At 58.1% G+C, this 24,816-nt stretch overlaps 1 protein-coding gene across 1 annotated transcript; it reads left to right on the top strand.

Moving 5' to 3' along the window:
- Positions 1 to 1,728: 1,728 nt before the first annotated feature.
- Positions 1,729 to 23,192, top strand: SDC4 (syndecan 4). Its single transcript, XM_004621829.2, has 5 exons — positions 1,729 to 1,868; positions 13,971 to 14,106; positions 15,065 to 15,111; positions 16,461 to 16,650; positions 21,161 to 23,192. The coding sequence occupies exons 1-5, from the start codon at positions 1,794 to 1,796 to the stop codon at positions 21,310 to 21,312; spliced, it is 600 nt and encodes a 199-aa protein (XP_004621886.1). The 5' UTR covers positions 1,729 to 1,793; the 3' UTR covers positions 21,313 to 23,192.
- Positions 23,193 to 24,816: the final 1,624 nt, after the last annotated feature.

Here is a 24,816-nt window from a genome sequence, read left to right as displayed (position 1 = left end):
TTTACGTTTAGTGACGTCACTTGAAATCACCCACGGTAGGGCCATTTTCACCGTAAAATTTTGCTAATGTGGGGCAGCAAAGATAAAGAGGTAGCTAGGACCCGTGTTTTGAATATCACATAGCCTTGGAAGACCATCAGGTATGCCCCCCAAACAAATGAACAGAAAAGGCAAACAAACAAAGCTTGGTACAAATTATCATTCCTCAAAGTTCCCAACTCTCTGTGAAGCTCCGAACTGTTCACCACGTCATGGCATGACTGCGAAGAAACTTTCACTGGCGGAGTTGGTGGGGAAAGAAGGAGTCTTGTTATAGCAATGTGATGACAGATCGCTAAAATCACACTGATCTATCATCAAAAGTTATGTTTAATGATCTATCTGCTGACGACGACGAGATCAGACCTCCGCCTTCAACTGTGTGGGAAGCAGACTGCAAAAAGCCATCTGCTCTGCGAAAGGATTTCTTCCTCTGACATAAAATCTAGGCATGTTCTCAGTCTACTTCCAAATTCCTCGCAAGACTGATGAGGACAGCTGAAAATAAATGCTTACCTTTGTAACTGCAGGCGGAACATGATCGTCATTTTAAGCTTGCCTCGTGTCGTCAAGGATCACTTCCCTAAGAGCGTTTTCATCCTTGGTAATAATTGAGAGATGGAACCGTGGAAGCCACACCCACTCGCTACAAAGTGAATAATTTGTGACCTGCCAATAGAGGCCAAAAAGACCTAGTTCTATGGACGGATATTTGTATCTATATATATGCAGAATCTTGGTCCTAAGCACTTGAATGCTTACACTCCCGCGTTTTTTGCCCATTCTATTAGTATCTGTTCTTGAGGGACCCCAGAAATTTTATTTTCTCTGCCCACCTGGCAGGGACAAAGGAAAGACAGACCCACAACCTTCCTTTTCCAACAGCGAAAAGCATCTCTGAGCACGGAGATAAAGTGGCAGCCCAGTTTTCCCCAGATGCAACTTTTAGAGAGTTTACAAACTGGAAAACAGGAGGAGGAGGAGGAGGAGGAGGAGGAGGAGGAGGAGGAGGAAGAGGAGGAGGAGGAGGAGGAGGAGGAGGAGGAGGAGGAGGAGGAGGAGGAGGAGGAGGAGGAGGAGCCTAAATCTTTGCTTTTGATTCAGTCCGCGGCTAAGAAGGACTCCTACTTTTTTCAAACGGTTGGGGTTGGACACGGAAAAAAAAACCAAAAAACTTGGAGACACGTGAAAACCATATGAAATCCTTAAATGTCAGGCGCCACCGTCTTCCGTGGGAAACCCAAGGAGCTGACCGCACCGAGGCTGCCTTTGAGCAAGGCCCAGCGTCTGAGTCTTCGGGACGCCAACCAGAGGCCCCCGCCCCCAGCCCCCGCCCGCACCCCTGCAGCCCGAAGTCTTTGAGAAGTTCATTGCAAAACTTGACCCCTGAACGCCTCTGTCCCCTCCAAAGGGACCAGGCCGAAAGTGGTGATGGAAAACTGCAGTGTGTGCGCCTCAGTTTCCCCGAACTGGGGTGCGCTGGCACCCCCCGCCCCCAGCCGCTGGCGCGCGCCACACGCCCGGGAGCTGGGGGCCGCGGGGTCGGGGTGGACGGGGTGCTTGCGGCCGGCCCCGGGCCGCGCTGGGCTGCTCCCTCCGGGCTTTCCAGCCCCGCGGGCCCCGCTTTGGCGGGGGAATTCCGGGCGGGGTGCGGAGGGCGGGGCGCAGGGCGGGGCGGGCGGCCGGCGCTATAAGAGGCGGCGCGCGCTGGCCGGGCCACCCTCGGCCGCCGCGCGCCCCTCGCCGACCGCACCATGCTCCGCGCCCGCCTGTTCGCGCTGCTGCCGCTGCTGCTCCTCGTGGGCTTCCCCGCTGCCGCCGGCGAGTCGGTAGGTGCTCAGAGATCGCTGGGGGTCGTGTGTGTGTGTGGGGTCCCCCGACCGCTGCCTCCTTTGTTCCCGGGCGCCTGCGATTGGCAGGGGAGGGGGGACAAGGGAGCGGGGACGCGGGTAGTGCCCGCGGGGGGTGGGGGGTGGACCGCGCCGCCCCCCGCTAGTCACCCAGCCCCGGGGCAAACTTTGGAAATTCCGGGGTCCCCGAGAAGGCGCGCGCGGCCGGCCGAGGGGGTCGCCCCGTGCGCCTCCAGCCTGTTGCGCTTCCCCTCTACCTCCGCACAGCCCCGCCACCGTCCTCGGCCCCCCGCCGTGGGGCTCAGGGGGGCTGGGACGTGTTTGGAAACTCTTCTCCCCGCACCCCTCGCCCCTTCTTCCCTCGTGATCCTCGGCGTCAGGGGCCCCGAGGCGCGCGGCGCGCCCTCTGCGTGCGCTCTGGACAGGGGACCCGGCGACGGGGGGGTGGGCGTTGGGTGAAGCCGGCAGGGAAGCGGGGAAGGGCCCCGCGCGGGGTCTGGGTCACTGAGTTCTGACCTCGGTTCTGGCCGCTTCGGGCCCCGCCCCTGGGGAGACTCGAGCGATGGTGGGGGGTCGGGGGGGGGGAACCCCGCATGGGTACAAAGGGCTTGGAGGCGTGGCGGGGGCGGGAGGAGGGTCTCCGCGCGCGGTGGGGCCCCTAACCAAGTTGGGACGCGCCGTCCTGAAAGGCGGGAGGGATGGTGAAGACGCAGCGCGTCCGTGCGAAGTCCCTCTCGGCGACATGCCAGAGGTTTCGCTCTGTCCTATGGCCCAGGCGGACATCCGAACGCCCCCCCTGGAGTTGGGGAGAGGGGCCTGGGGGAGAGAGAAGGCGTCGCTGGAACTCCAGCCGCCTTAACATCTCGCCAGGCAGGGTCAGTTGACCGAGTTGCATGTGCCCAGGGCCCTTCATGTGACCCCCCCCCCCCTCCACACACACACACCTCGACCCTTCCAAGCGGCCGGCAAGCGTGGAGCTGGCCTCATCTGGGCTCATGCGGGCTCGGAATCACACAGGGAGGAAGAGCCCCGGCTTGGGGGTCCCCCTTCATTAAGCTGCCGATCTGGGCTGCCAGGAGTGAGTCCCTGCTGTTTAATCCCGAGTGTCAGCTCCTTCCTGTATGAGATTCCTGTATCTCTGGGCTTCCCCCAGCAGGCGGGTACTGAGGAATGAAAGCACCGCGGGCTGGAGCACTTGTGAGCATTTTCCTGCAGCTCTTTTTACTGGCTCTCTCTCCAGCTCAGTTCCCACTGCACCCTGGCTCTTGACCTTTCTGAAACTAGCCCAAGACCTGAGAGGTTAACTCATTTGCCTCAGGCCACACAGCTTAGAAAGGGGGCTGAGTCAGACTCAAAATTCTGGTGCCTGGGACTCTGGGTTCTGGCACTTATCTTAACCTGCAGTCTGATGATGCAGTTCTCCCGTGCTCCATCTTTGCAGTTACACTTTGTTTGCTTGTTTGTTTTTGGGCCACCTCCAGCAGTATGCATGGGTTAGTCTTGGCTCTGCATTCAGGGATCACTCCTGGTGGTGCTTTGGGGACCATATGGGGTGCTGGGGGTCAAACCCAGGCCTGCCACCTGCAAGGCAAGCGCCCTACTCAGTTGTACTGTCACTCCAGCTCTGTGTGGTCTATCTTTGGATAACTCACGAGTAGTCTGGGGCAGAGTTGGGAGGGGGGCAGAGAAATTTAATAGAGGTTATGGCTCTTGACTTGCATGCACCTGACCCAGTTTTGATCCCTGGAACTGCATGTTTTCTCAAGCTGTCGCCGTAACACCACTGGCTGTAGACAGAAACAACAACAACCAGAAAACAAAAAACCCAGGACGACTAACTAGTTCGGAATCTGATGAGATTTGTGCTCTCCAGCCTCAAGGAATTTTGAGATGGAAGTAAACCGGGGCCCAGAAGCATAAAGCAATGGTTCTCCCCAACTCAGGGTGGGCATCCCCAAAAGGGGGGCAACTGAGTCAGGCCTTGAGCCCATACCTACCGATGCAAAGGCAGCCCTCAGGATGTGTCAAGGGGGCACAGCCAGAGTAGCGCCATGTTGGATGGGGTTGGCCCGGATGGTGTGGGACCGTACACTGGCTTCAGGGGGGGGTGTGGGCATTCGTGGCCAACACGTGCCAGACTCAGAGCCCACAGGTGCTTCGGGGCGAGAGCAAACAGCTGTGCCTGGGGTTTTGGGGGCCAGCAGTGGTTTGGGCTGGGGATGTGGGAAGACTTGTCAGCCCTGCAGGTGGTGACTGGTCAACCAGAGAGAAAGGGGCCCCTTGAACAGCTGCTTCCTGCGAGGCCGTCATCTCTCTCCTGCTTCAGTTTCCTCCCTGCTGGCGAATGGCACAGCCTTTCTTTCTGCCCCTCACTAGGACCCAGGTTTCCCTCTTTGCCTCTTGCACCCCCCTTTTTACACCCAAGGCTGTGACTGCAGAAAGTCAGACTCAGCCAGGCTGGAGCCGTGAGCCAGGCTGCCGCCCTTTTCTTGAGCAGAGAGGGAACTCCACGCCTTGGAGCGCAGGTGGATTTACCCAGTGTATTCTGCTGACCGTTCTGCTCATGACATCCCTATTCGGGGACCAGCATGGGGCATATACCTTGAGCCCGCTGGTGAGGGGAGCTGAGAGGTCACTCCGCAGGCTGAGGGCAGCCCAGTGGGGCTGGGTGGGCTCCTCTCCACGTTTGAAGTGTAAACCTGGCTCTCCTTGGGTGGCACCCCATCCCCTGGGTGCCACAGGCTTTGGGAAGGGAGCCCAGATGAGGGGCCAACCTTCCTCTACAGGCTTTCTCGGAGCTTTCCAGCCTAAACCAGTTCTTCCTGCCCAGCTGGAGAGCATTCCCCTGCCTTCCTGCCACTCCCTACCTTGGCCAATTAAATAAGCCTTGTTTTAAGACCTGAACACCCCCCCCCAGCCCCCCAACACACACACACAGCAACACCACCAACAACCCTTTTTGGCAAAGTCACTGCCTAGGGCATAGCCCACCGACTTGGCACCAGGCCCGGTCAATTCTGGCGAAGTGTTCCCCACCACTGACTACTTGAGCTGAATGATATTTTTGGTCTTCTGAAGATTTCTCCACTTAATTGCACAGAAAGTGTAGGGGGGAAGCGGAAGCCCGGGGGGGGGGGAGGGAGGGATGGGGGTGTCTAGCACCCTTGTGAGACCTGGGAGAGCTCTTGGGAATGCTTCAAAGCCCAGAGCATACTTGGGCTTCATCCTGGGAGGCTCAGTGGGGCTGGGCCCCTCCTCACCCCTCTGGGCTGACACCCTCCATCTGTAAAACTAACCGCGACCTTGAGATCCCTGTCTACCTCCCATACTTGTTAATGATTAAGGAAACCATCAAGGCCTGCTCTCCCTCGAAGAAATGGAGGGTAAGAAAGTGCACCCACTCCAGCTAGTTCCCCGTACCCACTGCCCCCCGAAGATGCCCAGGGCAGGAAGCCTCTGTGTGTTTTTCTTTACGAAATAGTTGCTCCCTAATGAGTGCTCAAGGCGTGAGAGTGGACAGATCAAGAAATCGGTGTGAACACGGAGCTCTCTGTCAGTGGGTGCAGGAGGCTGTTCCCTGGGGAGTCGGACAGGCACGGTGGGTGTGCGCTCCAGTTTCACAGAACACTCACATTTCTCAGAAGGAAAGTGGTTTGCTGAGTACCGAGATGGGCAGATTGGTGTGAGAACTCAAGGGATCGGAGTTGAGGGTCCCCAGACGAGAGGACAGCCCCCACCCCCCCTCGTGGCCCCAGCTCCATCAGCATCACCACCCTCTAAAGGCCCTTTCTGTCCTAAGAGCCCGCGGGAGGCAGGGGGAGGGGGCTCTAGGGCCTTCTCCAGAAGCTGGGGGTGGGACGGAGACATTCAGCTCCTGGAAACCGGGCCTTTCTGAGGACTGGCAGTGCCCAGCCAGCCACCCTGAGCAGTTGAGAGCAGGCCTTGGCCTGTGGCCCGGGCCCGTTCTTTTCCCTCTCCGGAGGCACTGGCTCCCCGCTGCCCTGGGCCTCCTGGATGGAGGGCCACGATCCCCCCTGTGGCTGCTTCACATTGGGGGGCCGGGGCCTGTGAGTCAGCCCAGCCTGCTGAGTCACCTCTCAACCTCTGGGCTAATCAGAGATCGGAGTCAGGGAACTGGGGGGGCGGTGCAGAGTGGGCCTGCAGCCTCCAAGTGTCCAGGGCCTCGAGGGGACAGCAGAAGTCCTGGCCCCGGGCCCCCAGGTGACCTCCGCGCCTGGCCTGTTCTCAGAACTGGCCTCTCGACAGAGCCGTTGGTGCTGTTCTTGGGGGTTTTCTCCTGAAGCAGCCCCCGAGGCCCTGAGTGAAGCTGGGGTGTCCAGGCTCGGCGTGGGTGGGCCCAGGACCCTGGACTTTGCAGCACTCCCCTCCCGGCTCCGAGGGACTGGCTGGAGAGTGTGACCGAGTGGGCTTGCGGGGAGGTCGATGGTATCCCCTCTTCTCCAGGCTTTGCCCCTGAGTCTGGGCTTCCCGTCTGTAAGCTCACCAGAGGGGATGGCCGTGCGGCTCAGGGGATAATAAACCAGCCCCCCCCCCCCGGTTCCGGTTCCGGCTCTTGTCCCATCCTGCCGACCTTAGGGACACTTGCCTTCCGGGCCCCCCCAGGCCTTCTTGCTGCCAGGTGGTCCTGGGTGGGGGAAGGTTTCTCCCTCAGGGCCCTAGGAACGCAGCGAGGTAGGAGGGGCGGGGCCAGGGGTGGGCCCTGGAGCCCAAATCTCCTATTTTGTTTGTCTTAGAAGTGGGCTGTTGGCTAATTATCGGATGGGTTTATATTTAAACAAGAACCAGTTCCCGGCAGCCCCGCCCCTCCTGCGCCCACGTGGGATCTTTAGGAAGCCCCTTGGTCTCACACCCCCCCACACCCCCCCAGAAGGTTACAAAGGGGGCAGCAGGTTACAAAGGCTGCAAGGCCAGCGTTCCAAGTCCAGTCTCTTTGCAGGGGTCACAAGAGAGGGAGGAGAAAACCAACCCCCTCCTGCCTGCCCCCCACATCCAGGGGATTAAACCCAGGCCTCTGGCCTGTGCTTCTCAGCCTTGGAAGATCAGTGTTAACCCTCAGGCTCCCACTTGAACCCTCAGAACACCAGAAACCTGATGCCCAGGGCTGGTTTGTTATTAACTTGCTGGTGACCTTTGGGCGAGGCGCCCCCCTGCTCACCAGGCCCCTCGCTCTGTCTCCTGACCGGATAGACCCATCCTTGGTCCCGTGTGGCCGGGGACGCACAGTTAATCAGTCACTTGGCCCTCGGAGAGAAGCTCCAGAGTCCTCTGAAACACCTGTGTCCCTCGAGGGTCAGAATCCGTGTTTGGCAAACTTGTAAAGTGCTGGCTGCAGCTGCGCCCATTATCAGCAGCTCGAGGAGGGCCCTTGTTGGCCCGTTGGCAGGTGCCTTCCTCCGGGGAGGTGCCAGCCGGGTGCGTGCTGGCCATGCAGACCCATGGTGGCGGTTCTGGGGGGTGGCAAATGGTTTTGCTTTTTCAGAGGGCTGCAGGGTTGCCCCAGAGATCAGCGTGTATTTATCCTGATTATGAGAATGTGTTGTTTGGGGGTTGAACCTGGGGCCCTAGGATATGCATGGCATACGCCTTGCCCCTGAGCTACGTGGGGGTGGTGTCTGTGATGCTCAGTTCTCCCGAGAGTTTTGGTTCCTGCAGGTCGCCGTCCCCCTGCACACCCTGGAACCCAGCTGCCCCAGTTTTCTCTGGCACAGAATGAGGCTCCGAGTCAGGTGACACCTGGGTAATGGAAAGGGGAGGCAGGGAGAGGCTGGTACATGTGGAAACAGTGACAGGGTTGGGCCAGCCTGCAGGGGGGGACCCACGACTATCCCCGGCACTGGGAGTGAGGGAGCTAGGACCACCCCTCCCCCACCGCCACGAACCCCACCCACTGGACCCTAGGGAAGCCCAGCAGGGACAGGTCTGTGGGACAGAGTGACCCTGTTGAGGCTCGGTGGCCGTCGGGGAGGCTGGATGGGGCAGGAAGCCAGCACTCAGCCCGATCGAATCTTCCCAGCCCCGCCGCTGTGCTGGAGAACACGGGACATTTGTTTGTGTCCCACCCGCAGATCCAGCCGGGACTTCGGATCCGCTGCCTAGATTACAAGGCCAGCTTCAATGCACCTCTGTCTCGGGGCCCTGCGGGAGCCAGCCCCCTCCCCGCGGTCTCTGCCCCGTAATCGGAGCAGACTCCAGAGCGCTTACCGAGCTGGAGACAGAGGGAGGCTTGTCTCCGGGAGATCTGCCCTTTACAGGTGGGGAAACTGAGGCCCAGAGAGGGACTCCCCCCCATCATCATCCAGGGAGCTAGTAAAGGGGGCTGCTGCACCATGTCTGCCCTCCCTCCTGGGGAGGGGGGTGTCCAGAAGCCTGAGGAACACCCCCCACCCCCCTCCATCGGATCCTCGTGGTGGGAATGAGGCTCAGGAGGGGTTGGTCAATGTCTGGCTGTTGGCAGTGCCAGGGCTGGCTTCTCTCTTTGGCGATTGTATTCGGAGTAACCTGACCTTGGAATGGGCAGAGCCTGGGCAGATGTGACATTTGAACCCCCACCCCACCCCCACCCCCAGCCCTGCCTTAACCCTTCTGGTGCCGGAGGAGAAGATACCTGGGATAGGGGGGGTGTTTGTAGGTGGAGGGGGGTGCAGTCGAAGTTCTGTGGTCTCTGCTCGGGGCTGTTGGCTCCTTTGGGGGAAACACCCTCCGTCTTTGCTTGGCCTTACTTGGAGGACAGGCTCCTCGCTTGCTCTACCCGCCCCTGGGCCTCCTCTTCCTGAGCTCTTTGCCTGATGGAGGGAACTTAGCGCGTTCCATTCGCTAAGTGCGCTAAGTCCCATCCCGGACCACCTTCTTCCTAGCCATCAGCAGGACACATCCCCCGGGCCCCAAGCACCTCCTGTGTGTATGCGCCCCACACCTGCTGTGGACCCCAAAGCTTCTGCTTCAGCCTCCTCCCTCCTGCCGCTCCGCACCCCGGTTACCAAGAGGAAACCGGGGTCTGGACGGGAAACTTCCCCATTCCCTGCCCTGGCTGAGTGGTGCTGGGCCCGGCTACAGCAGGCTTGGAACTCACTCCCTCTGCTTTACATCTGACCTGCTTGCAGAGCCGCGTCCTTTCTGCCCGAGCTCGGGGGCTTTGGGCTTGGGTCCCTCTGCAGCAAGGGGTGGGATGGGGGACGCTGACAGAACTGAGGGTTCCTGTGCGGATCACTCGGGTGGGCTCAGAAGTCGAACCCAGGGGACTCCTCAAGGCCCCTCGCCACGGAATTTGAAATTTGGTCTGCACGGCGGCCCTTCTGGTCTTGCCTTGTGAAAGAAGGGTCAGGTGTGCCCCCCCTCCTCACCCCACCTTCCCCCCACCCCATAGGAGCCAGGTGGGGGAAGGGCCACTGCCAGGTTCACAGTTAGCCAAGCCCTGACCCAGAACCTTCTCCCAGGGGCCCAGCCAAGTTTCTCTTCTTTTGTTTGAGCAATATCACTTTCACCTCTGTTTACTCCCTGGGGAGGGGGCGTGCCGGAGAGCTGGGCCAGGTGACAGGGGGGTGTTGGGGGCGTGTGAGTCGGCTGGGACTCAGGCATGGTCTAGAGAAAACTCTGGGTTGGAATTCTGGCTGGGTGACTTTCTAGCTGTGTGACTTGGGGCGAATGACTCAAGCGAATCAAGGTGCCCCTGATGGCAGGAGCGCCCTGCCGGGTTGGGGGGTGGGGTGGGGGCAGGGGGGCGGGGGCATGCCAACAGGGCAGGTGCACGTAGAGAAGCCTACTTGGTGCCCGGCACGTAGTTCGGGCACACGCCATCCCAGCCTCGAGCTTTTCCTGGGTGGCTGAAGCTGTAGAACTTTGGGAGAAGTCGGTGACCTGTTTTGGTTTGGGGACCACACCCAGAGGTGCTTAGGGTTTACTCCTGGCTCTGTGCTCACTCCTGGCGGGCTCAGGGGATGTGCCTGATCAAACCCAGTGGGCCACATTAGGCAAGTGTCCTGGGGTCCTTTTTCTAGCCTGAGGGACCCTGACCCCTGTGGACCAGATGAGACTCTCCTGGGTCAGGTGAAAGGGGGGTGTAAAAGCCAGACCCCTGGGTAGACCTTGGAGCCTGAGGTCTAAGGCTACACAGTGCTCACGCTAGCGGCCTCGGTAGGTAGAGTCCTGTTCTTCCTGTTTCTGGGCTCTAGACCTTCGTTTAGTGGGGGTGAGTCTAAGCCCCCAGATTCCAAACCCAGATCCCTCCTCCATTAACCGAACAACCCCTCCCCCCCACATCACCGCTGGTTCACCCAGTGATTTGCGTGCTCAGCTCCGAGAAGGACAAAGATTGCGGCCTCCTGCGTGCCCAGGGCGGATGCCGGAGCTCGGGCACACATGTGGGCACACGTTTCCCACGCAGGGCCGGGGTGAGCCGGGGAGAACAGACCACAGCCTGCGCCAGGAGCTGGGTGGGTCCTGCTTTTGGTCAGGGCTGGGCCTGGCTTCTAGGTGACCTGGATTTTCAAAGCCGGCAGAACTGAAAGAGCCTTGTGTGGAAGCGGTGTGGGGAGGGCGGGCTGTGGGCCCCTCAGTGGCCCCCCTCCCCACAAAGGCTTGAATTTCCCACAGTCTCCCCCAGAGCTGGGTCTTGGCTGAGGGCCCCCCTCCCACTTGGGGCTGGGCTGAGGGGGCTTTGGAGCTGAGTTCTGCCCACCTTCCGCCCCCCCGGCCCCCCTCCCCACGCCCGCTCCCAGCCCCTCTGCCCCAGCACCAGGCGATTTGCAGGCAGCCTTGACCACCAGTTTTCAGAGCCCCGGAGAGATGGAGAGAGAGTGCGCCAGACTCCGAGCCTGCCCCTGGTCTCTGGGGAACTGGGGTGACAAAGAGGGGTGAGGGGTGGCTGGGGGACCAGAGACCGGTGGGCTGTGGCTTGGGTCCTGGTGAAGACCCATGGAGCCCCTGAGAGGAGGCTGTCACTCACTCTTGGCCAATCAGTGCTAATCCCGTGGGCTGTTTTGAAACACCCCTGAGCACTTTCACCCACTGAAAGGAAGTCACCCTGTCATGCGTAAACAACAATCCTGGCTCCTAGGGATAAGAAGGGTGGGGAGGGTCTCCCGCCTGCAACCACTCAGTAGGGGACCCCAACCCATATCTGGGGGACTTAGAATTCCGACTCCCAGGGTCTGTCTGGTCTCCAGACCAGCCCAGCAAGTGGCCGAGGGTGCAGTCCTCCCTCTAGGGCTGGGTCCCACCTCCCTGTTGCAGGGTCCCACCCTGCACCCTCGCCCAGCCTAGGAGATAGCACGAGTTTCTGTCCAGGGGACTGAAAGCTCAGGAGACCCACCAGGGCCCGGGCCAGTGTGGCCACTTGGCCTGTGTGACCTTGTGCAAGTGACTTGACTTTTTTTTTTTTCCTTTTGGGTCACACCCGGCGATCAGGGGTTACTCCTGACTCTGCACTCAGGGATATGCCGGGAATCGAACCCGGGTGGGCCACGTGCAAAGGCAAACACCCTTCCCACTATATTATCACTCTAGTCCCATGACTTGAGGTTTTTTTTTTTTTTTTTTTTTTTGCTTTTTGGGTCACACCCAGCAATGCACAGGGGTTACTCCTGGTTCTACACTCAGGAGATGCTCAAGGGACCATATGGAATGCTGGGATTCGAACCCGGTTCGGCCGCGTGCAAGGCAAAGGGGAGAAAAAATTTTAAAAGTCGCAAAAAAAAAAAAAGACGCCTTTCACACCAGGCGATAGCTCAGGGACGGAGCACGTGATTTCCATGTGGGAGCCCCCTGGTGTCAGCCCTGGCCCCCCAAATCAATGCAGAGAGATAAAGCCCGACCGCAGTACAGCACAGAGGGCCCGGCAGGCGGCCCCTGGCTTTTAAAGTGCTTCCTAGGAAACCCTGGGCGGGTCCTGCTGTTTGCGATCCCTGCACCCTCAGGCCCCCACCGGGGAACTAGCGCCCGATGGGGTGGGTGAAGCAGAGGGAGGGGACCCTCCCTAGGTACCGGGGTTTGCGCAACCACCAGCCTTCCTGCGCAGCTGCCAGAGCAAAGCCACAGGCACGGGCCGAGTGCGGGGGCTGGAATTCCAGCCCCAGCAGTAGCTCCCGATTCCCCAGGCATGAAGTCATTCCTCACCGGGCCTTAACCCCTTCTGGCTCCCACCCCCACGGCCCCCGCAGCCGCCTTCTTCTCCTCCATCCCGCTGCTGACCCTGCTCCCTTCCAGGAACCTGCCCTCTGTCCTCTGGGGGTGGACTGGACTGGGCATGAGAGCCGGGCTCCACCCGCCTCTCCCCGGAAGTCAAGGGGGAGTGGGGACGGGCGAAGCGGGCGTGGATGTTGGGAGAGGAAGGGGAGGGAGGGCTGGAGGGGCGGGTCACGCTTCCGTCTCTGACCCTCCCCCGCACACACACGTCTCAGGGTGAAGGGACAGCCTGGTACTGGGGGCCTGGCCCCTGTCCGCTGTGACTGCACCATCCCCGCCCTGATCCGGGACTCCGATTCTAAGAAACGGCCTCCTGAGCCTCCATTATTCTGAGCAGCGCCCCCCCCCCACACACACCTCCTGCCAGTTGGGGGGTGAAGATGACTTAGTCTTCCTGGAAGGGGGCGAGTGGTTGTCATCAAGGCGTGATTGTCATCAAGGCCTGATACTTATGGCGTAGCAGGAGTGTCAGATACTGAGCTTCACCCAGTGCTGCTGTCCTGGGTGCAGACAGACAGACAGGCAGACGGGTTGGTGTGCAGAGGCCGCCTCTCCTGCTCTTCTGGAAGGGCCCTAGTTTTCTACTTGGCTGAGCTCAGGGGAAGGTAGGAGAGGAACCGTGTACTCGCGGCAAGACCGAGAGGATGCTCTCTGGCCTCCTTGGACCTTGAATACATTTTTTTTTTTAAAAAAAGCCCCATAGTTGGGGACCTGGAAGAGCCTGGTTGACAGGGCTGGAGTGCATGCGGGAGGCCAGGATTTACCCCCAGAGCCGGATGGCGCCCCAGGTCCTACTGGGAGTGACTCACAAGCACTGAGCCAGGAGTCGCCTCTGAGCACCGCTGAATGTGTCCCCAAAACCCAAACAACAACAATAACCCAGGATTCAGCTGTGAGCTAGTGGGGGTGCCTCATGGGGTGCCGGCAGCGGGAAGCATCGCAGAGAGGTCCCAAGGCGGAACACGGGGCCGAGCTTCTGGACTCTTGAGTCACTGGCCCGGGGCTGTCCTGAGGTGTGGGCGCGCCAAGCCTGCCTGGCCCAGCCCAGTCTGACTCAGCTGGGAAAGGTGTCCCAGCTGGGCTAGCCCCGAGCCCAGGCCGCGCCCCGCCAGCCATGGTGAATCAGCTGCTTGCGCCCACGGTCCCCGAGGCAGGCCCCCACTCTTTGTCCCGCCACTGGGGACACCCCAGGAAAAGGACTTTGTGTCTTTCATGCCCAGCATCCTGGGTGGGAAGTGGAATTAGAGGCTCGTCTCGTTACCGAGAGCTGGCCTTGGTCCCAGGCACTTCGAATCACTGATATTCGGGTTATCACCACCTTGGTTTTCATTTTTTATTTATTTTTTATTTATTTTTTTTTTGTATTTTGGGCTACTACTTGCTCCGTGTGCAAGGGCCCCTCCCAGCAGTGTTTGGGGAACCAGGTGATGCCGGGGACTGAACCCAGTTCTCCAGCGTGCCCAGTCAGCGCTCTGCCCACTGAGCCACCTCTCTGGCTTCTCACCTTTATTGTTTTAACTTTATTTTTCCGTTTTTTTGGTCCGGGGGAGGTACACATGATAGCCAGCAGTGCTCGGGGCCTGTTCTAGCTCTGGGCTCAGGGAGGAGGACTCCAGATGGTGTTCAGGAGTTTGAACCAGGGTCACGGTTGACCCGGCCACATGCCAGGCAGATGCCTTGCTTCCGGTACTTTCTCTCCAGCCTACACCTTTATGATTAATGAGCCCAGAAGGGGATGGAGAGCGATCTCGGGAGGATGGGGGAGCCAGAATGTCAGCCCCAAGTCCCGTCCCTTCCAGCACCTTCCTGCATGCTCCCTTTGCTCTTTGGGGACTCCGGGGGACCGCTGATGGATGGATGTGTGTCCGTTTCTCATCCTAGATCCGAGAGACCGAGGTCATCAACCCGAAAGACCTAGAAGAACAGTACTTTTCTGGAGATCTCCCGGATGATGAGGACGTGGGGCTGCCCGGGCAGGGATCGGACGACTTTGAACTGTCTGGCTCCGGAGATCTGGGTACGGGGAGGGTGGCGGGAAGGAATGCGGCCTCTCGGAGGAGGGCCATCTTGGCTGGAGCCCTGGGTTTTTGTGGGGATTTTCCTCCTCTCGCGAAGGCAAAGTAACCAGATCCCTTTCATCCCCCGTTGTTTGCTGCTCGAGTTTGTTTGTAGCACTGCTTTCCCAGCACCCGCCTGAACCTGCCCACCTTTGGCGCAGGGCCCCCGGGGGTGGGGAGGAATGAGGGAAGCACCAGCCTGGGGCCCTGCGTGGGCAGAGGCGTGGGTGGGAGAGCAAGAACCAACCCCTGTTTCCCAGGGGTGGGAGTAGGTGAAGGGGCCTTCTGGGGCTCGCCCGCACCTGGCTGGCCCAACAGGAGCCCCCCCCCCGACATATCCGTCCCGAGTACCCAGGGAGGAACTGTTTCAATTGGACCCCGGGAGTCATCTATCCTGTCCGAGTTCTGACAGCTGCCGCTGGAGCGCTGAGCCTCGGTTTCCTCATCTGTACGATGGGGCGCAGCTCTGGTGTTAGGGGGTGGGGCTGAGTCGCCTTGGTGGGCACCTCCCGAGATCTCAGCCCGTCCGCGCCCCATTCTAATGGAATGTTATAATCTGACGGCCGGTCTCAGAAAGAATCCTCCGGGGTGCTCCTAACAGCAGACTCGGATGGGGGTGGGGCTGACTGATATTCTGCTTTATCCTGGGTATTGCCCATCACCCCTGGGGCCATGCCCCATTCAGAGCGAGGGTTTTGCAGCTCCCAGCTTCACGTTCCTCTCTCTGAAGAGCCAGGAGGCGGGTGCTGGGAGGCCCCCTTCAGAGAGGAGGTGATGGAGGCGGGGCTGGGGACGGGCACTTGTGCCCGGGGAGCGTTTGCGGGCTGGCTTTGAACTGGCATTCACTCCAGGCTTGGCTAGAGAGGGCCTGGGACGCCGCCACGATCGGGCTTTCACTCAGCCTTTCTGATCTCACAGATGACTCAGAGGACCCCCAGTACGTCCCGGAAATACTCCAGCCCTTGGTGAGTAGCGCTGAGCTCTGGCCTCTCCCCTGAGCCGGGGCCAACAAAAGATGTGTCTCCTCCACGTGCAGGTGCACGCCACGCTCTGCACAGAGGAGCATTTCCCAGCACAATCGCCAAACGATACACAGTTGCAGAGACTGCTTCTCTGGTTTCATTTTGTTTCTGTGTGGGAGCCACACCTGGCAGTGAGTGCTCAAGGCGTCCTCCGGGCTCTGTGCTCAGGGATCACGCCTGTCGAGGTGCCAGGGACAGAACCTCATGCAGGGCAACGCAAGCTCTGCCCGCTGCTCTCTCTCTATCTCGAGATAATCCAAGAGACTGTGTTGTTCTTGTCAAATGATTGTCTTTCCCCACCTGGTGAAATGCTTCCTCTTATATTTTTCGGTTTGTTGGTTTCTCAGGCTGCTCCTGGCTCTGCCTGGGGTGGGATCACCCTGGAACGCAGGTTCCTTTCATGTTCATCTGATGGCCCATATTGATGGAGACTCCCCTTTCTGAGTGCTTGCTTCAGAGCCGAGTCTCTTAACTCCACTTCCTCTCTCCGCTCACCTGAGAAGCACAGCTGGGGCCAGCCATGCAGAAACACCCTGATTCTTTTTTTTTTGGGGGGGGGGTTGCTTTTTAAGTCACACCTGGTGATGCACAGGGGTTACTCCTGGCTCTGCACTCAGGAATTACTCCTGGTGGTGCTCGGGGGACCATATGGGATGCTGGGAATCGAACCCGGATCGGTCACGTGCAGGGCAAATGCCCTACCCACTGTGCTATTGCTCCAGCCCCAACACCCTGATTCTTGACTCCATTGATTTAGAATGAGTTTTGGGTCATTAGTCTTGGGTCACTCAAAAACCTTTACCCTTGATAAATTTTTTTGTGACACCTTCCCCCCCACTCCCTCCCCCCAATGTGGCTATAACCCAGCAGTTTAGGAAACTTGGTCCAGGGGCCAGAATGGTAGTTACAGCCGGTAGGATGCTTGCTTCGCACACCCAGGTTCGATCCCCGGCCCTCCCCCCCAGTGACGCTCCCCCACAACCAAGCCCATCAGGAGTGAGCCCTGAGCATAGCACAAGAGACCGGGAGACCGAGGTCATCAGTCCCTGAGCACTGTTGGGTATGGCCCCCCCAAAGTTAAAAATTAGAAGGAAACTCGGCTGTGAAGGGCCCGTCCGCTTTCCTGGACCCTGGCCGTGGGCCTCCGTCCTGTCTGGGACAGATCGCTGGGTGGGAGGACTTGACGGGCTGGTTGTGGAGCGGCTGTGGGTGGCTGTGGGGCCCTCGGGGCTCAGCCTGGAGGATGCCCCTTCCCCGCTGAGGCCCGGCTCTTCTCCCTCACGCCCACCCAGATCCCGCTGGATAACCACATTCCCGAGAGGACGGACCCCGGGAGCCGGGCCCCCACCGAGCATGACCTGCTGAAGGAGAACGAGGTCGTCCCCAAGAGGATGGCCCCCTTCGACAACAACGACGACCTGAGCAACAGGGTGTCCATGGTCCAGGGCAGCAGCATCTTTGAGAGGACAGAGGTCCTGGCAGGTAGGACGCGGTCTGGAGTGGGGCAGGGCTGGGGAGGGGCACGCTGCGGACAGGAGCCGCCTAGACTGTTTCCCCAAAGCAAGCAGGGGTACGGGGGCAGGGGTACCCTCAGGGGCCATGGGGGGCACTTCCTGTGCGTGGGCCCAAAGAAGGTAGGTTCCTGGGGGCCGGGAAGCTTGGTGGTTTGGGTTGTTGTTGTTGTTTGTTTTCTTTCTGAAAAGGGGGGCTGTAGGCCAAAGGAGTTTGGAGGCTACTGGGGAGCCCAGTAAGCTTCTCTGGGGCTCCTGGGCAGTGAAGGGCTGGCCCCCCTGGGAGCAGGGCCACATGTGTGTGTATGTGAGTGAGCAAGTGTGTGTACAAGTGTTTGAGTGTGCTTATGTGTATGTATGAATGTGTGAGCGTGCGTATGAGTGAGTGTGCTTGTGTATGAGTGTGTGTATGTGAAAGTATGTGTGCATATGTGTGAATGTGTATATGTGTGCATGTGTGTATGTATGTGTGAGTGATGTGTATGAATGTGTGAGTGTGTGTATGGATGTGGATGTATGAGTGAGTGTGTATGAGTGTGTTTGTGCGTATGGTGCATGTAATGAATGTGTGAGTATGTGTATATGAGTCAGTTGTGTTTGTGTATATGAGTGAGGGGGTATGAATATGTGTGTGAGTCAGTGTGTTTGTGTATGTGTTGAATGAGTGTGTATGTGAGTATGTATGAATGTGTGAGTGTGTCTTGTGAGTTAGTGTGTGTCTACATGAGTCTGCGTGTATGTAATGAATGTGTGTGAGTCTGTACGTATGAGTGTGTGAGTGTATATTTGTGTGTATGAATGTGTGTATGTGACTGTGTGAGTGAGTGTGTGAATGTGTGTATAAATATGAGTGTGTGTGCTATGAGTCAGTGTGTGTATGTGAGTGTGTATGTATGAATGAGTGTGTGTATAAGTCACTGTGTGTATGTATGAGTGTATAAGTATGTGTATGTGAGTGTGTGTATGAGTGTGTATGAATGTGTATGTGAATGTGTGTATGAGTGTGTATGAATGTGTATGTGAGTGTGTTTATATGAATGTATGAGTGTGTGTATGTGAGTGTATGTATGAGTGTGTTTGTGTGCATGAATGAGTGTGTGTATATGTGTGTGTGTATGTGTGTGTGTGTGTGTGTGTGTGTGTGTGTGTGTGTGTGTACCAGGGTCAGGGCAGTCCTTCTCTTCTGTTTTCCTGCGTTGGGGTCACACCTGGTGGTGCTGGGGTGGGGGTGGGCTGCTCCCAGGCTCTGGGGGGATTCATAGTGCCAGGGTAGAACTAGGCCCCCTGCACGGCCCGGCCCTTTGGTTCTTCTCAAAACCCATTTCCAGCCCGTTTTGGCCCCAGGAGTTATTTGTGAGAGTTTTGCCAGACCCAAAGGCTCCCGGGGGTTGGCAGCTTCCCCTGCCCCAACTCCCATGCCCGCATGACCGTGGCTAAGAAGTTTCCAGCGTTAGCTGAGCCTCAGTTTCCTCCTGCCCGTGGATATGGCGCTGCGCCACGTGATGTGGTAGCTGTGACCGGGCAGGGCTGTTCTGGCTGCTCCTGCCACCTCCCCTTGACTCTCCAGGACAGCCACGCGGGGAACCGACCTGTGGCCGAAGGGGCGCTGAGCTGAGAGTCACACAGGGTGAGACGGCAGCTGTCGTGGGACAGTCCTGTCCCCCTGGGGGCTTTCTGGTGGCTCTGTGGAGCCAGACTCCGCTGCCGGGGTGATGCCTGGTCCTCTGTCCCATGCCCTGGCAGCTGTGGGCTGTGGGTGGGCTCCAGAGCGGGGCCTTGTCGGGCTGAGTCCCCGCCGGCAGGAATGTCAGGCTGTGGCTCGTCCAGGATCTCTGTCCAGCAGCCAGCCCGGGGCGGGTGGGGAGGGGGTTGGGGGGGGACCCTGGGCACAGCCAGGGTCAGTTCTGTCTGCAGGGTGCAGCAGGGCCAACAGCTCCTACAGGTGCAAGGAGAAAGCTCAGGTGTCCCCCCTGCACCCCTGTGGGTGAAGGGCTGGCCTCACCTGCACGAAACGTGGGGTCCAGTCCAGCGACTTGGGGTCCTCCTGAGCCCAGACCCAGAGCTTCCTGACTCCGAGTCAGGAGACTTGGTGCTTCTTTGGTTTCCAGGTGGTGTGGGATTTAGAGGGCCCTTAGAGACCCCTGAGCCTTTATTTTATTTATTTATTTATTTTTGCTTTTGGGGTCACACCCAGCAATGCACAGGGGTCACTCCTGGCCCTGCACTCAGGAATTACCCCTGGCGGTGCTCAGGGGACCCTATAGGATGCTGGGAATCGAACCCGGGTTGGCCGCATGCAAGGCAAACGCCCTCCCCGCTGTGCTCTCGCTCCAGCCCCTTTAATTTTTGATTTTTTTTTTAACATAGGAGTACCGCTATTTATTCAGCCATTGATTGGGACCCCCGAGTCTTTAGGCTTAGCCTTCCCACCATCTTTCTCCAACCACAGAGTTGCACGACTAGCTTTTACCAGTGAAGGGTTCCACTGCTCTCCAAGAAAAGCTGAAAGCTTCCGGCGCCAGCAGCTGTCTCTGGAGCAGTGTCTGCCCCAGACCGCCCTGTGCGGGGGCGTTTATGAAGCACTCTTATGCCAGGCCCGACTCAGGGTGCCTCGAATGCAGACTGCAGTGACAAAGGCTTCCATTAATGAGTGTGGAGCTCCCGCTCTCAGCGGGTCTAAGGGGATGCATTTACTCAGTCCTTGGGCCGAGCAGAGCAGAACGATGCTGTTCTTTTCATTCTGCAAGGAGAGAGAGAAAGGAGCTCGCTAAGGACCATACAGCCTTTCAGTGTGTCTCGAGAGAGGGCCAGAGAGAGCAGGGCTTGTCCTCGGAGCTCTGTAGCGTTGTGCCCAAGTTTCAGATCCCCAGTTGCGGAGAGACCCAGTCCACACAGGATAATGCAAAAGCAAAGGAACTTTATTACTAGCCCGAGCTAAGGGTCCAAGTCTCATCCAACACAGTGAGTGGAGTCTTTTTTTTTTTTTTTTTTGCTTTTTGGGTCACACCCAGCAATGAATAAGGGTTACTCCTGGCTCTACACTCAGGAACTACCCCTGGCGGTGCTCAGGGGACCATATGGGATGCTGGGAATCGAACCCGGTTCAGCAGCATGCAAGGCAAACGCCCTACCTGCTGTGCTATCGCTCCAGCCCCCCAACACAGTGGAGTCTTGACAAGGACCCCGACTCCAAGTCACAAGCAGTTTATGTAGGGTTCAGAGTTAAGAAGCAATTTATAGACTCATCTATTTTTAGCATCAGCCCTGTTACAGTGGTGGTCAGCAATTAGGCAACGGTTAGCAACAGTTTCTTTTCTTTTTTTTTTTTTTTTGCTTTTTTTGGGTCACACCTGGCGATGCACAGGAGTCACTCCTGGCTCTGCACTCAAGAATCACTACTGGCGGTGCTCAGGGGACCACATGGGATGCTGGGAATCGAACCCGGGTCTGCCTCGTGCAAAGCAAACGTCCCACCCGCTGTGCTATTGCTCCAGCCCCTGGTTAGCAACCGTTTCTAAGGAGGGTGCAGTGACCCCTGATGACCTGCCAGACCCAACTGCTCCATTCCTTATCTTGGCAAGTTACTCAACTGGGAGTCTACCAGAAACTGCAAGTTCTGCTCCGGGGAAAGAGAAACTAAGGCCTAGTTGAGACTTGATCTTAGCTACAGCTTGTCACGGCTGCCGAGGAGCCTGCTTTTGGGCCTCACGTCCCTCCCCTTTTCTTTTAACTACAAGAGTAATCGTACTCTTGCATACTTACCTGTTCTATGGACTGTGGATTCCTGGCCAACCCAGTGCATGGTTGCCTTAAAACCATAGGGTGTACTGTATTTAGTAGGAGCAGAACATGTGGCCTGTCCCCCCAGGTGTGGCTCTGTTTAGCCTGTGCTCACCTGCTGTGTATGCACCTGTCTCGAGGTGCCGGCATGGGGGCCAGTGAGATGGCTCAGTGGTTAGAGACCATGCGTGGGCAGGGACCCGAGTTGGATCTCCAGTACCACGTGGCCCTCTGCGCGCTACCCAGCACGGCCCTGGTGGTTATGTATTGGAGGGTGTGGCTCAACCACGTCCTTTCGGAGCTGGAGAAAGCCAGCTGGGGGCTTCACTGGGCTTAAAGCCGAGGCCAGGGAGAAGGCGATTCCCAGCACCACTGGGCCCCCGGAGCCTCGTGCTGTCAGGCCCTTTGGTCGAGGGTCTGCAGGAGCGACCCCAGGACCCGGAGCTCTGGGAAGCGTCACGGGAGATGCTTTCTATTCCAGGCAGGCCTGAGCACTTGGCATGGTGGGGCTTAGCTGCGACGCCGCCTGGGGTTTGCAGAGAGCCCAGCTCTGGTGGCAGACAAAGGCGGGTGGGCACGTGGCCTGGCCTTTGCAGGCACGTGACCACCAGGCCCCTTTCTCGTGCATGGGGGTGTGAGTGTGACCTCGGGAGTGCCCTCACACCCGCAGCCGCCCTCACACCCGGCCCTTCCCCCCGCAGCTCTTATCGTGGGTGGTGTGGTGGGCACGCTCTTCGCCGTGTTCCTGGTGCTGCTGCTGGTCTACCGCATGAAGAAGAAGGACGAAGGCAGCTACGACCTGGGCAAGAAGCCCATCTACAAGAAAGCCCCCACCCACGAGTTCTACGCCTGAAGCTTCCAGGACCAGCAGCTCGGACTTCCGGGGGGAGGGAAGTAGAGGATTTTGCAGGGTGGAATGGGGGTGGGAGAGGGCAGCCCAGGACTGACCTGTGGGCACCTCCAGCCCCGGCCCTGGTGCCTCGGTCAGAAGAGAGAACTTCTGTCTTGCCTGCCTCTGTCTTCCTTCTCTGGGCCTCGATTTTCCTGGCAGAAAAATGGGGGGAACCTGGGCCTCGCTGGAGCTGAGGGAGCATTTCTTAACCTTCCAGCCAAGACAGCAGGCTCAGTGGGAACCAGCCTCACCCAGGACCCCCTTCCTTGGGCTGTTGTGTGCCTGCCGCTGGAGGGGAGGGGGACCCACCCCACCCTCCATCCCCTGACCTTTCTCAGACCCTCTAGAAACAGGCGGGAAAGGAAGTGATCATCTGTGACTGAACAGGTGTCTGCAAACAGGGAGAGTCTCTGAGGCCTTCTGGGGCCTTCTGGATCTTTCCAGATCAACCTTTTTTTATGGGGGTGGGGGTGGCCAGTGGGGCAGGCAGAAAGGCGGTGGGGAGAGAGCTGCAAGTTCATGCTAGAATGAATTCATGGCCTCTCTGTAAATCTCTTTTTAGCGGGGTATTTTTTGTAATGGAATCAATTCTTCTCAGGGGGAGAGCACCAGCCCACCCCGGTCTCTTGCCCCCTTCCATGGAACTTGCTCTATTTGTATTTAATGGTGTTTTCTGGTTTTGTTTCTTGAGAAATGAGAAGAGAGCCGGAGAGATGATTTTTATTAATTTTTTTAAAAAAACTATTTATAGCTGCAGACAGGGTCTCTCATTCCCTCTTTTTTCTTTTTATTTCTTTTCATTCCTTCCCCCCTCTTTTTTTTTTTTTTTGGTTTATTTGTTTTTTTTTACACTTCACGTTCTCCTGCCCTTGACCTTGGTCCTTCCAGAAGCTGCTTCCTCTGAAAAATAGCTTTGGCTGAAACATAGTTTTCTAGCAGATTCCCCAAATGTCATGTAGAGGATGGTGAGCTAGTGGGATATCCATGTCTATTTTAATATATTATTATTATTCTTCCTTGGTTCTAGGCAAATAGATCAATATATATATATATATATATATTATTTTTTTTTCTTCGAGAAATAGTGTGGTATATCCCCAGCTGGAAGGTGGCTGGAGTGTTGAGCGAGTGAAATTTTGCATGGTTGAGTGGACGCCGACCTTTTTGTCTTGCCCTGTTCTTGGTGTCTGGTCCCCGCGGGGCCGTGAGCCCCTGGGGAAGTCCCAGCTGCCTTCTTCACTTGGCTTTGAGCCCAGTGAAGCACCCCCCCCCCACCCCCGATGGCTTTCTCCAGGTTTCGGGAGGAAGTGGCTGAGCCACGCCATCCAACACATAACCACTAGGCTTGTGACTCTCCAGACCCATTAAAAGGGCATCCCTTAAAGCGATGCATTTCTCTGCTCACTAACCCCTGCCTGCCCAGTGCCTGCGAGGGCCAGTGACCTTTGCCATCTAGTGGCCTGCACTGTTTGGAACTAAACTGGTTTGTTAAGTCCCACCCCCAGCCTGGCTGGGTGACCTTAGTCTTCTAGGGCAAAGGTGGAGGGTGGGGATGGGGAACACGGGCCAGGGGGCGGCCCATCAGGTCCCAGCACTGAGCCTGTTATCTGTCACCTCCCTCTCCAGAGGGGAGAGGCCCAACACGCCTCCTTCCCACTGGCTGGGTGGGGGTGCGGGATCACCCTTCACCGCCTCCCCCCGGGGGCCCAGCAGGCTGGGTCCTCTGCCTGCGACCTTAACTCCGGCTGTGTCGGCAGTGAGCGCCTTTTCTGTAGTAGCCACCTCACACTCTTGTCTGTTACTGATTTTTGATAAAAAGATAATAAACGGTACTTTCTAGATCACTGCCTCTGTTATGCTCTTTTTTTTTTTTTCGCTTCTTCTCTTTTGGGGAAACCCACAGCAGAGGAGGAGGAGGAAGGAAGGAGGAGAAAGGAGGAGGAGGAAGAAGAAGAGATCATGGGTCCTGGGTAGGGTTAGGAGGAGGAGGAGGAAGGAAGGAGGAGAAAGGAGGAGGAGGAGGGAGGAGGAAGAAGAAGAAGAGATCATGGGTCCTGGGTAGGGTTAGGAGGAGGAGGAGGAGGAAGGAGGAAGAGGAGGAAGGAGGAAGAAGAAGAGATCATGGGTCCTGGGTAGGGTTAGGAGGAGGAGGAGGAGGAGGAAGGAGGAAGAGGAGGAAGGAGGAAGAAGAAGAGATCATGGGTCCTGGGTAGGGTTAGGAGGAGGAGGAGGAGGAGGAGGAAGAAGAGATCATGGGTCCTGGGTAGGGTTAGGAGGAGGAGGAGGAGGAGGAAGGAGGAGGAGAAGGAGGAGGAAGGAGGAGGAGAAGGAGGAGGAAGGAGGAGGAGAAGGAGGAAGGAGGAAGAAGAAGAGATCATGGGTCCTGGGTAGGGTTCTGCATCTCCAGCGCGCCAGGGGATACCGCCATCTCCGGGGCAGAGTTGGCAGAAGCCAGGAAAGGGGCCCAGCGAGGCCCATGGCTGGCGTTGCACCTGCCTTGGTGTTTGAAAACACACAGGGAGCCGTGCCCTTGGGGACGGGCTCAGAGGTCAAGCGTGCGCGTGAGGCCCTGGTTTCTGCCAACAGGAAACAGCATCAGAAAACCCCCGAAGCCTCCAAGTTGTTGCTTGCTGTGGAAATTGCCGTTTCCCAGGAAACCCCAGATTCCCACGTCCCTGGGGGCTCGTCGCCAATGGGTTGAGGTCACCTAGGCGATGTGGCTCTTTTTTTGGAAAAAACCATTTTAGTGGCCTGGGGATCAAGCCCAGGGCCTTCCACACGAGAGGGGCAGGCCCTTCCCGGGCTTCGTCACCCTTGGCCCTGACTGGGGCGCAGACTCCGGTTGGCGCCCTGGTGCCGACCCAGCACCTAGGAAACGTGATGATTCTTCTCAGCCAGGGGCAACCTGCCCTGTGTCGGGTCCTTTCCTGGGGGTCTTCCCTGGGGCTGCATTGCCTATGCCCGGCTGGGTGTGGGGATGATGCAAAGGGGGCTTGGCCCGCGTGTGCCAGGGGCTCCTTGTACACCTGTCTCCCTGACGGGGAAGCTGCAGCCCAGACGGGCAGTTACTTGCCCAAAGCCCAACAGTTCACCACGGCAGGTTCATAACCAGCCCCCTCTGCGACAGGAGGCTGCTGCCCCCCTCCCTGCCCCCACCGCCGTGGGCACCGCTGGGGGCCAGGGATCCCTCCCAAGGCCCCGTCACTGGTTTTCCTGAGTTTCCCAAGGCTTCTGTTCATCTCTGCTCCTTGTAACGTGCAGAAGTCACAGCTGTCTGCAGTGCCCAAGATGGGTGTCACCAGGCCCTGTAGCCCATAGAATTCAGATGCATCCCAATGGATAAGACCCAGATTTGCCTCTTTAGTGGCACCAGGAAACTTTCAAGGGCTTAGTGGCCACATGGCTGGGGACCACCAGAGGGTGTGACAGGGAACGTATCCACAGCCAGAGAAATTTTCTGGTTTT

The sequence above is a fragment of the Sorex araneus genome, chromosome 5, assembly GCF_027595985.1.
Source record: "Sorex araneus isolate mSorAra2 chromosome 5, mSorAra2.pri, whole genome shotgun sequence".
Taxonomy (NCBI): Eukaryota; Metazoa; Chordata; class Mammalia; order Eulipotyphla; family Soricidae; genus Sorex; species Sorex araneus.
This window is presented reverse-complemented; position numbering and strand designations above follow the sequence as displayed.

Excerpts from the sequence above, each read along its gene's own strand:
- SDC4 (XM_004621829.2), top strand. The coding sequence starts at position 1,794 with ATGCTCCGCGCCCGCCTGTTCGCGCTGCTGCCGCTGCTGCTCCTCGTG. Across the intron at positions 14,107-15,064 it reads GTCTGGCTCCGGAGATCTGG|ATGACTCAGAGGACCCCCAG; the intron begins GTACGGGGAGGG and ends CTGATCTCACAG. Across the intron at positions 15,112-16,460 it reads CGGAAATACTCCAGCCCTTG|ATCCCGCTGGATAACCACAT; the intron begins GTGAGTAGCGCT and ends ACGCCCACCCAG.